This window comes from Cavia porcellus, unplaced genomic scaffold (assembly GCF_034190915.1).
Source record: "Cavia porcellus strain 051 isolate PalLab524CR breed Dunkin Hartley unplaced genomic scaffold, mCavPor4.1 scaffold_2, whole genome shotgun sequence".
In the NCBI taxonomy this organism is placed as follows: Eukaryota; Metazoa; Chordata; class Mammalia; order Rodentia; family Caviidae; genus Cavia; species Cavia porcellus.
The window spans coordinates 88,412,761-88,428,996 of NW_026947485.1; the positions used below are offsets into that span (position 1 = coordinate 88,412,761).

General features: G+C 32.2%; 1 protein-coding gene across 10 annotated transcripts in view; it reads left to right on the plus strand.

Annotated features, from left to right (window-relative positions):
- Atrnl1 (attractin like 1) overlaps positions 1-16,236 on the plus strand; it is an 833,524-nt gene that overhangs the window by 102,309 nt on the left and 714,979 nt on the right. For all 10 annotated transcript variants that reach the window (XR_010046243.1, XM_063244803.1, XM_063244801.1 and 7 more), the window contains exon 9: positions 13,420-13,603. Coding sequence is in view for 9 of the 10 variants with exons in the window: in XM_063244803.1 (XP_063100873.1) it covers positions 13,420-13,603 (184 nt within the window). In the remaining variant the exon portion in view is untranslated. The remainder of the gene's footprint in view (positions 1-13,419; positions 13,604-16,236) is intronic.

Consider the following 16,236-nt stretch of genomic DNA (forward strand, 5'->3'; position numbering starts at 1 on the left):
TCATGGCTCTGTCCAAATCTTGACTTTTTTTCTCATTGCTTTTATAATTTCACATTAACAGTGGATTATGCATCCTTTTGTAAATGTGTTCTCTCAACCACCATGATGCGTTGAGATTTATGCATGGTACGTTGATTAGGTTTTTCACGCTTATATTGTTAATTCCAATATGTTACAGTTTCTTTATTCTTTTACCAATGGACGTCTGGACTGTTTACCATTTTGAGCTAATACGAATAATGTTGCTATGAATATTCTTGTACAAATGTACTTCCTGACATGTTTTTGTTTCTCCTGCTTAATACTGAGTCAGAAGGAAGATAGATCTTTAACTTTTTAAGAGTATGGACCTTTGTCCAAAGTGTCATTGTATGCTTGTTTATTAAGTTTAGTTAATTGCTTTGTTGTTTAAATCCATTAGATCCTTACTGATATTTTGACTGCTTGTTCTGTCAGTTGTTAAGAAAGATACATGAAATTTTCCATGATTATGTTGATTTTCTGGTGTTTCTTCTAACTCAATTTTTCCTTTATGTATTTTTTAAAATTTTATTTTATAGAAAAAAACAGTAAAACCAATCGTATTTTTAAACCATGTTACTTTTCTGAAATGTTCATCCTTTTATCATTAGGTAGTCAGAACTGTTGTTAGTTCGATAAAGGTTATTGTGATCTGATATATTGATATATTGTGGTCATTTTTTTTTTTTTTGTCTTTTTGAGACAGGGTCTCTCTATGCAGTTCAGGCTGGCCTTGAGCTCACTTTGTTGCCCAGGCTGGTCTCGAACTCGCAATGATCCTCCTGCCTCAGCTTCCCGAGTGCTGGGATTACAGGCATGAACCACCACGCCTGGCTTATTGTGGTCATTTTATAGAAGCAGAATAGACTTCCACCCTTGCTTAAATGCGATCTGGTTGTTGAGAGTGATGTCGTAAATATATATGAGAGAGTATGAAGGTTTCTTATTCACACATTGAGGTTTTCTGGGGAGAGCAGGGCAGGCTTCCAGATATTGACAGAACAAGACAAAGACACTACTTGGCTTTTGTTGATTATCATTTCTACATAGCTGACATTATTCTTTTCTTAAAGTTTTGATAGAGCTGATCAGTGAAACTATCTTGTTGGGCAACTTTCTTTGTGAGAAAGATTTTGACTACATATTTATTTTCTGTAATTGGTAGGAAGGTTCATTAGTTTTATCCCTCTTGTTGCAAATGAGTTTTTAAAAATTTTTTAAAATTTTTACTTTTTAAAGACCTAACAGCACAGATAGGGTCTGAATTATGAGGTTCAGCTTGTAATTTTCCTATTTATTAGGGGAAGAAAATGACAGGCATTCATTGTTTTGAACTTTGATTCCAGCAATGGGCGCAGCTCCTAGTTAGCTAGAGTGAATGGCTGTTGTGCTACAATGTACTGTGTAATCTACAGTGTTCAGCAGATGAGGCTTAATAAATGCATTATTTATTTATTTATTTATTTATTTATTTATTTATTTATATTTTGGTACTGGGAATCAAACTCAGGACCTTGAGCTTGCCAGGCAGTTGTTATGCAGCTGAGCTATCTCCCTAGCCTAATAAATGCACTTTAAACTTATAGTTGTTTTTTAAATTTATGATGAGTTTATCTATATGAAAGCCCAGGAGCATCTGTATTTCATTGTGTATATACTCATTTTTTAATTTATCAGTTGATGGACACTTAGATTTATTCTGTATCGTGGCTATCGCGAATAATGCTGTAAATAAACACGACTATGCAGATATCTCGGTAGCATACTGATTTTAATGTTCTTTGGATATATTCACTGAGTAATGGGATTGCTGTCATTGATAGCTTCATTTTAAGTTTAAGCACTGTAGCTCTGCACTATTTTTTTTTTTAAATACAGGTTATGGTAATTTTATATTCTCACCATTGTTTCCCATCAACATGTGTTAACTAACTTTCTTTCTTTCTTTCTTTCTTTCTTTCTTTCTTTCTGTCGATACTTGCCATCCTAACAAGTATGGTGTCTTATTGTGGTTTTTAACTTGTATTTTTCTGATGGTTATCAGTATTGAACATTTTTTCATGCAGCTGTTGGCGATTTGTATGTCTTCTTTTATGGAATGTCTTCTCTTTCTTATCCCTCCTTTGCTCCCCTCTCTTCTCTTTCACCTGGTTGAACCCAGGACCTCATGCATACACCACTGAGCTCTGCTGCTAGCCAGAGACTTATTATATCCATCGAACTGTGGTTTGGTCCCTATTATGCAACCTCCTTCTAGTCTCACTTTCTCTCAACCCTTCCCAGCCTTACTATATGCAGAGCAACTATTTTGATTGTCCACATAGGAGACAAAACACTCAATCTTTGTCTGTGTCTTACTTCAGTTAACAGACTGTTTTATTGCTTTTGAGTTGAATTCTTTATGTATTTTACCTATTGATCTCTAGTTGTATGGATTGCCAATATGTTCTTTTATTCTGTAGGTTTCTCTCCTTTTGTTGTTTGTTTCCTTACTATAAAGAAATTTTCTAGCTTGATGTAATCCTGTTTATCTATTCTTGTTTTTTGGGGCGTATCTGCAAATCATCGCCCAGCCAGTGATACAGAGCTTTCTCTTTGTTTTCTAGTAGTTTTACCATTTCAGGCTATAGTATTAAGCATTTCATGTATTTTGATTTGACTTTTATGGTATGACCTGAAGATTTGCTTTCATTCGGCTTGTGAATATGCAGTTTTCCCAGAATCACTTGTTGAAAGGACTGTCTTTTCCTTAAAAGCCATGCTCTTGGCTTTTGTTTGAAAATGAACTGACCATAAATGGATGGTTGTATCCTTGGGCTCTGTATTCTTTTCCATTGCTCTATTTAATATCATATCAGTTTTGTACTGTATTGCCTACTGTAGTTTTGTAGTCAGTTTTGCAATCAAAAGGTTCATGGTACCTCTGGTATTGTTCCTTTTACTTAAGAATGCTTTAGCTTAAGGGCTGGGGATATAGCTCAGTGACATAAGCACCTTGCAAGTGTGCAGTTGTGAGTTTGATCCCTAGTACCAAAACAAAACAAGACACAAATGCTTCAGCTATTTGGAGCCTTTTGTGGTTCTATATAATTTTTTTCTTTTCTGTGAAAAATATCAGGATTTTAATAGGGATTGCATTGAAGCTGTAGATTTCTTTGGGCAAAATAGCGGTACTATTTTTCAAATTTATGAGTGCAATTTTCCAATTATATGCATTTATTCAGTTTCTTTTATTTTAAAGAAAAAAAACAGAAAAAACAAAAAAACAAAGAAACAACAACAACAAACTACAAAGTGATAGCAATATAGGATTTCAAGATAAAATGATAGAAACTTAACAGTGGTTCTTATATTGCATATTATCCTGAGAAGAGTTGCTCAGCTTACCAGATATAGGCATGCAAAATTGTTCAGACAATAGGAGTATCCACTGTTCCTTTCCTTGAACTAATAGAATTAGTACTACGCTTAACTATCTTGTGTGTATACACACACACACACACACACGCACACATTTAATTTTTTTCCTTTTTCTTTCCTTTTTTTTTTTTTTACAATATCTGTTGTACCATTTGGATCTTATTTACTCTTTAAGTTTCTTACACTAGGGAGACAATATAGTGTTTACACATGGGAATCTGACTTATTTCACTTAAGAGTATGATTGCAAGTTGCACCTATTTGCCTATAAAGGCCTTGAGTTTATCCTTTTTAGATCAGTAGTACTCCATTATATATAAAAAAAAAACCTCATGTTTTTTATCTATTCCTTTGTTGATGGGCATTTAGATGGTTCTAAGATCTGGCTATTACAAATTGTGCTGCTATCATTTCTTTAGTTTCTTTCATTAGTGTTTTGTAGTATATGTATATCTTCTACCTCTTTGTTTAAATTTATTCCTTTTTTGTTACTGTAAATGAAATTATTTTCTAGATTTTTTTCCTCAGGTAGTTTGTTATTAGAGTACAGAAAAACTGTTGGTATTTGTGTGTTTATTTTGTACCATATAATTTTACTGAACTTATTTCCTACAGTTTTTTTGAGGCAGGAGCAAGTAGAGTCTTTAGGTTTTCTCTATACAGGATCATGTCATCTGCAAACAGAGCCAACTTCTTCCTTTTCAAACTGGGTTGTCTATTTTTGTTTTTTTCCTTGCCTAATTCTAATTAGAATTCTGTTACTATATTGAATAAAAGTCATGAGAATGAGTATCCTTGTCTTGTTCTTTATCTTAAAAAGCTTTTCGCTTTTCTTTTAGATTAATTAACAGAGATTAGTGATATAGCTATCATACAGAAGAACAGTTTGTGCTTTGATTGTTTGGTTGTTTCAATTTTTTCATGCCTAGATCTTGTAACCTGAGCAACTACTTCTAAAATAACAATATGCAAGATATTAATTAGTGTTAATTTCTTAGTTTTTTTTGAAATTCTGTATCATTTCTAACCTTTCTTCTGTTTTACTTTTTAAAATAAAAATAAAGCTTAGCTTTTCATCCTTGGGTGTTGTGTTATCTGTGGTGCTTGTCACATATGGTGTTTGTTTTGTTAAGGTACATTTATTCTTTCTGTGATTTGTTGAACACTTTCATCACAAAAGGATGTTTAATTGTATTGAATGATTGTATTAAGATGATCATTTTTTGATCTTTCATTTTGTTGTGATGGTATTGACTTGGGTATGGCACACTACCATTACATCTTTGGGGTAAATCTCACGTTAGTATGAGTGATTCTTTTATGTAGTGTTGGATTTGATTTGCTAGTATTTTGTTGAGGACTTTTGCCTCTATATTTGTTAGGGATATTGATCTTATTATTATTATTTTTTTTGGTAGTGACCTTATGTGACTTTAGCATCAGGTTAATCCTGGCCACATAAATTCAGAAGTGTTCCTTTTCTTCACTTTTTTTTTTACAGGGATTGGCCTTACTTCTTCAAATATTTGGAAGCATTTACCAAGAAAGAAGTCATCTGTTTCTTGCTCTTTTCTTTCTTTCTTTTGCTTTTTAAAACAGATTTTGTAAAACAGCTTTCCATTTTCTTTTTCTAATTAGAATATGTGTGCAGTACATGCATTTTATGATCACGTCAGAAAGTGGGTACACAATACAGCTTTTTTTAAAAAAAAATCCGCTTCCATACCCTTACCCACTCTCTCTCTCCTCCTCTAATTCCCCTTTTCCTATTTTCATTCTTATTGATATTATTAATCTTAGGTCATGCTCATAGCACATAGTGTTTATATTCATTGTGATTGTTAGGTTCCTGTACATGGCTTATCTTTATTCTGCTTATTTCCCCTTCCACTCCCTGCACTCCTCTCCTTTGTCTTTTGTACCCCTTCCCATTTTCAATAGCTCTATTCTCTTTTCACCTTCTGTTCATTCTCTATTGAACTCTTTGTTTGTACTTTGCCTTACTCAAATGAGAGATACCACATGACATTTAAACCTGTTGTCTGTTTTATTTCACTTCATATTATACTTTCCAGATGCGTCTATTTTTCTACAGATGGTCTCAAAAGTGTCCTTCTTTGTAAATGAATAGTATTCTATTATGTACAAATATCACATTTTCTTTATATTTGTCCATTAATGGATATACAGGCTGCTTCTAGGATTTAATTATGAATTGTGCCGCTATAAATATTGGTATGTGTGTAGTGGCATACCATAGTATCCTAGGCTGTTTGGGGAGGATACTAGAAGAAGGATAATAGGGTAATCTGGATTTTCTAATTTTAGTTTTTTGAGAAATTTTCATACTGATTTTCATAATTATCATATGTTCCCACTAAGAATGTATGAAGCTTCCTTTTTTCACCATAGTCTCACCAGTGTCTGTAATATTTTGATTTTTTGTTGATTGCCATTCTTTGTGGAGTAAGATAGAATCTTAGTGTTGTTTCAATTTGTATGTCTTTCATGACTAGAGACGTTGAACATTTTTCAGTATTTCAAACAGTTGCTTGCCATGTGTATTTCTTCCCTCATGAAGTGTTTTTCATTTCTCTTGTCCATTCATTGACTGGTTCTTCTATTTTAGGTAGCCTAACTTTTTGAGTTCTTTATATTTTAGATAATACTCCTCTTTCTGAGGAGTGGTAACAAATTTTTTTCCCATTCTATAGGTTGTCTGTTCACTTTAATAAGTGATTACTTTGCAGTACAGAAGCTTTTCAACTTGATGTAATCACACCTGTTGATTCTTGCTGTTATTTCTTGGGCAATTGCAATTCTTTTCATATACCTATGGCTTCGAGTGTTTTATTTCTTTTATATGGTAGTGGATTCAGTGTTTCTGTTTAGACCTTTGATCCATTTTGATTTTAATTTAGTACTCAGGGAGAGGTGTGGGTTCAGTTTCAATCTTCTAGAAGCAGTTATCCAGTGTTCCCAGCCCCACTTGCTGAACAGGCTGTCTTTCCTGAGAAATGTAGCAGGACATGTCAACACACAAAAGTGGTTATCATTTTTGTATACCAGTAATGAACTTGAGAAGAAAATTATGAAAACAGTATCATTCATAGTAACTTTAAGAAAAATGAAATACCTAAGAATTAACCTAATCAAGGAATTGAAAGAATCCTACAAAGAAAATTATAGTACTCTGAAAAAGGAGATTGAAGAGTATATCAGAAAGTAGAAAGATGTCTTCTGCTCGAGATAGGCAGAAAAATATCATTAAAGGGCCATACTACCAAAACTGTTATACAGATTCGATGTTGTCCCTATCAAGTTACTAAAAACATACTTTACAGGTCTAGAGAAAACAGTCCTAAAATTCATATGAAACCAGAAAATAATTTTTCGGTAACAGGAGCAAAGCAGAAGGCATTAAAATACCTGACTTCTATCTATGCTGCAAAGCAATAATAATAAAAACAGCATAGTACTGGAACAAAAACAGCTATGTGGATCACTGGAACAGAACAGAGGATACAGAAACATCCACAGACACTCCATTCAGCTGTTTGATCTTTTACAGAGGTCAAAAGTATACATTGGAGGAAAGATAGCATTTGTTGGATTTTGCTGACTAATTTAATCTCATTGCTAATTATCAGTCAGTTCAGATTTTCTCTTTTTTCACAATTTAGTCTTAATAGATTGTATATGATTCTTGCTGTTATTTCTTGGGTAATTTATTCATTTCTTCTAGGTTATTGAATTGGTTGACAATAATTGTTCATAATACACTCAAGATCCTTTGCTTTTCTGTGGTGTCAGTTGTAATGTCTCCTATTTCATATCAGGTTTTATTTGAGTTGTATTTTGTCCTAGTTCTGGCTACAGATTTGTCAGTGTATTATTTTTTTTAAATTTTGTTTAAGGAGAAAAAAGAAAAAAAAACAGAAAAAGGGTACAAGTTATACAGACTTTCAGAAAAAATAAACAGTAGGAAATCACTAGTTAATTACTTATTGTCATCTTAGAAATAGTTGTTGAAGTTACAAAATTAAAGCATATAGAGGGGACTTTCAAACAGTGAGACTACAAACAGTTTTGTTCAATGATCCAATAAAATTCAGTAATAGTTATCTATCTTATACATTTAAATGTATATGCAGTTATATCTTTTAGAGAACTTTCTTTTCCTTTCTTTTGTACAATGACAGTTACACATTTTGGGTTTTATTACTCCCACAGTTCTTATTACTTTTTTTTTTTTTTTGAAGAAAGTAAAACCAAATGTGACATACCAGGACAGAGTCAGTCAAATCAAAAGAATGGACATAATACATAATGTAAAAACAAAATACAAGGTGATCAACAATGGTTACCATAATGCCTCTTGTTATCTTAAAAAGAATTGCCTATATCATCAGTTATAATAAAATTGAACAAAACAGTAAAGAATATGACCAATAAAACCAAAACATTGGAGACATTAGAGGACTTCAAAAGAAGATAATGGTCAACCAGAATGGGCATCACAATGAATCTTATTGTTTCATAGTTGTTGCCTATACTTTCAAGCTTGGTACTATCAAGCATAACAGAATAGAGGAAAATCAGTCAAAACAAGATGGTGAGAGCAATACAGAGTTTCAAATCAAGTTAATAGGAAATCAAAGTGGATTACTATAATATATCCTGCTATTTTTTATTTTTCCCTTAATTAAAAGGATAAAAATAAAAAAGTAAATAATAAAATGGAGATTGAGATAAAAGAGGGCATAACAACAAAACAGTGCAGATCAAAACATAACCATTTAAGCAAAATAGTGTTTCACCACAAGATAATCCTGACATACGAGTAGTTACCGTATTGTCTCTTTCCTTGAAATCTTTGAGTATAACTTCATATACTGTAGCATCAAATATATCAAAACAATGTAAAACCATTCAAGAGAATGATAGCATTGCAGGGTATTTAGAATCAACTAACAGAAAGTGAATAATGGTTTCTGTATAATCTCCTTGTCTATAAAAGTTTTTGTTTATACTATCACATATAATAAAATCCAATAAGATACAATATGTTAAGACCTATGGAGACAGAAGAACAAAAGCTTGATGGGGCTTCAAAACAAGATGATACTAAATCAGCATTACCTATTATGACATCGTTTTCTCCAAAATAGCTAATCCTATCATCCAATCTTTTCTGCCTCATTTCTGTTGAGCTCTTTTTCTGTCATTAGTTGTCAGTTTGTCATTCTTCATTTCTCTTTCTGCTCCATTCATTGTGGCTGCTCTGCCACTGTTTCTGGAATCTTGGTATTTTTCATTTTTAGAATATCCTGCAGTAATCTCTGTAGAGTTGAATTGGTGGTTGCAAATTCCCCTAGTTCCTCTTTATCCTGGAAGCACCTTGTTTTTCCATCAATTTCTAGGGACAGTTGTGCAGGATATATCAATCTTGGCTGGAGGTTATTGTCTTTCAAAGCTTGAATTATTTCCCCCCACACTCTTCGTGATTTGATGTTTGTGCTGAGAAGTCTGCTGTAATTCTGATGGGTGTTCCCTTGTAAGTGATCTGTTTCTTGTCTTTGACGGCTTTTAATATTCTGTTCTTATATTGGATTTCTGGAATTTTGATTATTATTTGCCTGGGTGTAGCTCTGTTTGGGTTGTAGGTGGCTGGTGTCCTGTATGCCTCATACATCTCAGTATCTTTACCTTTTGCTAAATTAGGGAAATTCTCCTGGATTATTTCTATGAATAGCTTTTGTAGTTCATTTGTTTGAGTCTCTACTTCTTCTTTTATGTTCTTAATTCTTGAGTTATAGATCCTCTTATCATCTTCTAGTCTTTGTATTATTGCTGTTTGTTTTCTTGTTATTTTTAAGAAGTTTTTCATTTCATGCTCCCACCTTATAAATTTGTCCTCCAGTTCTGATAGTCTATCCTTAGTTTCTTTCAAACTGTTATGCCAGCTTTCAGTAGAGTTTTTTAGTTTCCTGGTAATCTCTTTGAACCTGTTTCACGTATTCTATGTTTTCTCTATTTTCTCCATCAAACAATTCTCCCCTTTTTTTCTGTTCTTCCATTCCACCATCTGTTTTTTCTTGGGTGGTGCTTAGCATTTCTCTAACTATTCTACTTATTTCTTGCTTTATTTCATTAAGTACTTCATTTTTGAACTCGTCTATGAGGCTCCGGAAGTACCGTTTTATGTCTGTAGGTGCCGTGTTTGATATTGCATGTTTTCTGTCTTCATTCTCTTTTGCATTTACCTTTCCTGCATCAGTGGTCTCAGGATTGGGGACTGAGGACCCTTTCTTGTTGCTCCCTTTTCACATACTTTTTATTCCTTCCTTACAAGTGTATGTAGGAGGCCCAGTTTTTTTTTTTTTTTTTCTTTGTCTGTTACAGTTTGTTTGAATCCACTGGCTAGGTGTTCCCGCCCACTGCAGTGTACTAGGGAGACACAGACCTGGGCAGCCTATGGTGGGCCCGCCCCTCGAAGTTAACCTACTGAATTCTTCACTTCTAGGGTGTACCGCCAAGCACAGGGACCTGTTTTGGGCTAGCCTACTGGATCTTAGTCCGCTGCATCACCAGGCCAAGGGCTCCCCACCACTCCCGCTTGAGAGGGGAATATGTGACTAAAGTCACTGCAGGGCCCTGTTCTGGCTAGTCTGCTCCTTCCCAGAATGTCCTCTGTTGGAGCCTCCTAGTCTATGAAAGGGTCCCCATTTCTCTCACTCACAGCCGGTCGATGCAGGGTTCCCTGCCAGTCCCTCTCGCAATGCCATTTGGTTCGCCGATTCCAGCTCTCAGAGCTTTCGCATGTCTCTCTCCCTGCTGTGCCGATTGGGACACAGTATAGGCAGCAGAAAATTCAAATCGCGGCTTGCGGGATCCAGCTTCCGCACTGAGATTTTATCTGTTCCTGTTATAGCATCAGGATTGCATTTCCAGTTGGTTTCTCTCAGCTTAGTTCATTCCTGGGTCGGCAGAGTACCTCTCCCCTCACGTAGGACTCCTCACATGGCACTGCTCCTGGATTCTAAACTGGTAATCTCAGAGAGCCTCTGTGGCTGCTGTTATTTGTCCGCCATGTTCTCCCGGAAATAGATTTGTCAATTTTACTTACATTTCATCTCCTAGTGTCACTGATCTTTTGTTTTTCTTGCTCCATTTTATTTCTAATCTGAGTTTTATTTTTTTCTTTCTTTTACTGACTTAGGGTTTAGTTTGTTCTCCATTTTTTAGTTCTTAAAATGTAATCTGAGTGTGTATATTTAAGATCTTTTTCTTTTTGATGGATCCATTTGTTTCTCTAAGCTCCCCTCTTAGAACTGGTTTATTTTATCCCACAAGTTTTGGGATAATTTCAAGTTATTTTTAGGTCTCTTATTTATTTTTCGTCTTTGACCTGTTAATTTCTAACATTTTTAAAATTTCTAAATTTCCTCCTTTATTTACAGTTTTGTAACATTGTGGTCAGAAAGATACTTGGTTTGAATTTAGTCTTGTTAAGTTTGTTAAAATTTGTTTTGTGACCTAAGGTGTAACCTAGCTTATGGAATGTTTCTTATCAGTTTGAAAAGAACAAATCAGCTGCTAATGGATGGAATGATCCGTTTTTGCCTATCATGTTCATTTGTTCTGAAGAGTAGTATCTGTCTGAATCATCTCTTCATTGTTGAAAATGGGGTATTAAATTTTGTTCTCATTGTATTCTAATCTTTCTGTCCTTTCTAATAAACTATCTGTTTTATGTATTTAGCTTCTCTAATGTTAGACCTACCTTAGTTGTTTTAATTTGATCCCTTTATCATTATATAGTAATTTTGTCTTATTTTACAATGTTTGACGTAAAGTCTGTTTTGTCTGATTTAAATTTAGCTATTCATGGCTTTCTTTTGATTTTTATTTGCAGGGAACATCTTTTTACCTTCATTTACTCTCCATGCACATATGTCCTTAAAGGTGAAATGAATCTGTCATGGAAAACATATAATTAGGTCTTGTTTTAAATCCATTCAGCCTGTCTGTGTCTTTGGTGGCAGTGTTTAATTCATCTACCTTCAATAATTAAATAATCTCATTTAAAAATTTTTTCACTTTTAAAGAAAGATCTTTTTTTCTTCCTTCCTTCATATTTGTTATTTTCAATAGTGATGCTTTGATTCTTTGTGTGTGTGTATCACTGATTTTTTGACTTGTGGTATCATGGAACTTTGCTTTGTGGCTACTGTGAAGCTTTCCTAAGATACAGTTATATAAAACTATTTTAGCTGATATCAACTGAATTTTGGTCACATAAAAGAGCTACACTGAACTCTGAATTTCGTTTTATGTTTTTGATGTCACAATTTATGTCTTTTTATATTATATAGTAAGCATTAATAAATTAGTGTAGCTATTCTTATTGTCAATTGTATTGTCTTTTAATCCTTCATACTAAAGATGCATGATTTATATACCATCATTACATTAGAATATTTTAACTATGTATTTTTACCAGTGAGGGTTTTACTTTTATATTTCCATATCTCATTGCTTTTTTGATAGAATATAGTTAGATTTTTCTCTGTCCCCATCTCACAGAAGCTTACTTTTCATTGGTATATTTAGGCAAACTACATTTAATGTAATTGTCAATATGCTTGAGTTTAACCCTGCCTTTTTGAATTTTACCCTGTAATTGTTTCATCCAGTGTTTATCTCCTAAACTGAGTTTGTATTGTTTGAATATTTTAAACAATATCATTTTATGTTAACATCTTTAGTTGTTGATATGTTTAAATGTAGGTCTCGTATTTCATCATTCATTTTATCTGTATCCTATCATTTCTTACCAACATATCAACATTTTTTATAGAAATACCATAAAGCCTTATTATTTTTGCCTTTAGTCATAAAATATATTTTAAAAATAGAATATATTTTAAAGAATAGAATAATAAATATTCCATTTACTCAGGCATTACAGTAACATATCTGTTATTTTCTTTCAAATATCCCCTTTAAAGCATACATACTTGTCTTATACCATAGCCCCTTTCCTGCCCTAAACTCTGAAAACCTGCACTCCACTTCTAAATTTTGTCATTTCATGAATGTTTTATAAATGGACTGTTTACATGTAAGGTAGTTTTGATATGATTATGGTATTTTCTGATTTTTTATTTGTTTTCTATTTGCTTACATTTCTCATGCTTTTGTTTTCTTTAATTGCTTGCTTTTTGGGGGTTATGTGGATAATTTTTAGGATTCTGTCTTGATGTACTTGAAGTGTTTTTGAGAGTATATCATTATATATTTTTCCTATTAGTTCCTGTGGGTATTTTATCACCTCAAATAAATGTGAAAACTTTGGTTTCATTTATATTTCCTTGCCTTCCTTACTTTTACATTTCATTGTCTGAAATATCATTTGGCATTATCATTTTTGTTTCCATCATCAAGATTTCCTTTTAATTATTGATGAATATTTTCAATAAAGGTAAATTTCATGCTTTACAGTTTTCTTTTTACCAGTATTTGAAAAATATGCTACTGTTTTTTCATCTCTATGCTTTCAGATGAGAAAATCATTCATGTCAATAATATTTTTATCTTTGTAATTTCGGTGGCTAATTCAAATTCTGTCACATAGTAGCTCTCATAGAATTGTTAAATATTTTACCTGGAGTTATTTTTGAATATAAAAGTATATATAAAATAATGTTTCCCTATGTATCTTGCACCTACAAAAAATTAGATTTTTGGTATTTTAGAGTATAATTTCTTTTATGGAAGGACCCAGTATTACTCAGTTTCAACCACAGCACCTGGAACGTTTTAAATAAATATTTTCTGATTAATAACTGTTAAATATGCTATATTTACTCTTAAAATATGTCACTATAACTGATTTATTGTAATTTTGGTGATTTACTGTTCATTATTTAAAATTCTACCTAAAATTCATGATATACCTTCTCTCTATTACAGCATCAAACACTTGGCTTGTTCCAGAAACTAAAGGAGCTATTGTGCAAGGTGGATATGGCCACACAAGTGTATATGATGAAATAACGAAGTCCATTTATGTTCATGGAGGCTATAAAGCATTGCCAGGCAATAAATATGGATTGGTAGATGATCTTTATAAGTATGAAGTTAACACAAAGACTTGGTAAGTAAACTGATTAAAAGTATAAGGAGAAAACTGGATAAAGATGTATTTTGTGTTCTGCAGTAATCATTTTTACTAAATATATTCATAGAAAAATTCTTGGACTTTTTCTTGCTTTATTTTAACTAATGATATGCTATCATGTAACATGACATACATTATTCTATTTATTCATCATTAAAATAAATTACTTTTATACTAGCTGATATAGGCCATTGTTGATCACCTAGTAATCCCCCCCTTTATTTATTTATTTATTTATTTATTTATTTATTTATTTTCATTTTATGCTATGTCCATCCTCCTGTTCTAAATGACTCTATTTTGCTTTGTCACATTGGGTTTTTCTTTGGTCCGTCTTGTTTTGTTTTTTGTTTTTTGGCCTTTTTTTCAATCTTTTTTCTTTTCCTCTTCAAAGAAAAAGTTAAAAAAAACTGTGGAAGTAATGGAAACTAAAATGCGCGATTGTTAGTGTAAAAAACAGGAAGGAAAGTGATCTCAAGGATATAACTGCAAGTTTATTTAAATGTGTAGGAAAGAGAACCATATTGCTGAGTTTTTCTTGGATCATTGAACAGAACTGACTGCAATTTCACTGTATTAATCTCTACTTTGTATGCTTTAATTTTGTAATCTGGACAGCTGGTTGTAAGTTGACAATGTGTGATATATTAGCTGGTGAACTCTTACTGTATGTTTTTTCTCTTGAAATTCTGTGTTGCTTCTAGCCTTTTACTGTCTTGCTTCATTTAGTTTTGTTTTTCTCTTTAAATAAATAAATAAATAAATAAATAAATTACTTAACTTTAAAATGGTTTTTTATCCCATAGAAATTCTTATTCTTTGTATATTATTTACACTACTAAGTGCTGATAGAATGTTCATTTTGATGGACAATTTTTTAACTAGTAAAACTTTGAGGTTTTATATTATCTATGCTAGATTCGTCCTTATTTACACTAATTTATTTGATATTTATAAATGCAAAAGTAATTTCTTCAGTTTCATCATTTAATTTCCTATGAAATACAAAGTTTTTCATATTTAGGTCAGTTTTTTTTTCTGTTATTGTAAATGGTGCTACATGGCACTGGTCATTTCATGCATATGTGTGGTAATCCTCTAGGGCATATACTTACAAGGGAGACTGGGATGTCCGAATTGCTTTTCAGGTCACTATGATAATTTCTACAGCAGGATATGAATATCTTTATGTCATCAGATTGTTATTAATACATGGTAATTATGAGGATTTTTACTATTGCCAACATGATAGATGGGAATGATATTTTACTAAAATTTTAATATACATTTCACAAGTTATTGTAGATAAGCATATTTTTTTATGGGTGCATCTTCCATTATTTCACTTAGCGAGTTAACTATGTGCATTCATTATGTTCTCTTCATGTTTTAAATATTAATCAGTCTTTCATCTGTTGATTTTTCTGGATATGTATAATTATTAGAATAGAATTCTTCTTGTACTCACCTTTGTAAAATCTGAGAAATGGCTGTTTTACTGATTTACCTTGATGAAGTCTGAGAAATGGGGTTTATTTATTTTTTGCTTTAAGATACTACCCATTCTTTTAAACTTAACATGAAGTTACTTTATGTGTTTAAAGAAGAGCAGTATTCAACTAAATTGTGGATTTGCTCTATCCCCAATCACTTTCAAACATATTTCTACATTATGTAGTGGGGGGGATGATACAGTTATAAGACTTACTTTTTTGTGTGACAAAAATGAAGGAGAAGTTTTTCAAACATGACAAATGATTTCAAACCACACTGAAGAAGTGCCAGGAGCACCAAGGGCAATAAGTAGAAAGAAGCTTATGCTTATAGCCATTATGATAAAATTGCTGAAAACATGAAGAGAAACATGTACAGGCAGTTGGAGGCGGGGGGGGGGGAGAGGCATGTTTTTCTTAGATAACTGAAAAAATGGACTTTAGAAGGTGTTTTCAAATGTTTGAAAAAAAATAATCACTAGCCTAAAATTCTACATCAAATGAAATACCCATTAAAAAGTGAAACAAAGACATTTTCAGTCAAAAATGAACTGAAGAGAATTTGATCTCTGCAGGTATGCAATAAAGGAAATACTAAATGAAACAAATATTATTAAGGTAGAAGAAAAATAATTCCTGATACTGAATGGAATGTACAGAAATGAGAGAATAAATCCAATAGATTATCACATAAAAGATAATACAAATAGAAGTTTGATTATACATATCATTTAAAAACATGAATATAATGGTATATAAGTCAGAGAGATGGATTAGTTCTAAAATACTAATGTCCTTGTATTATTTTCAAATTGATAGTGACTTATGTTGTAATCATTATACAGCAACTAAATATTATATATCTAACAAGATAATAGGTGGAATAATGAAAATAATAAATGGTATCTAACAGATTTACAAAAAGAATAGAAAAAGAAAAGTATGAAAACAGGTATAACAGGAATAGTAAAATGGTGTATAATTCCAAATAGATCAATAATTATATTAAGTGTAAAGAAGTATTCCAGTTTTATGAAATGTAAGAAAACAAGTATTTAAAGGCCATGCATATTTGATAATATGATAATAAATCCAACCATATATTTCTTTGAAAGG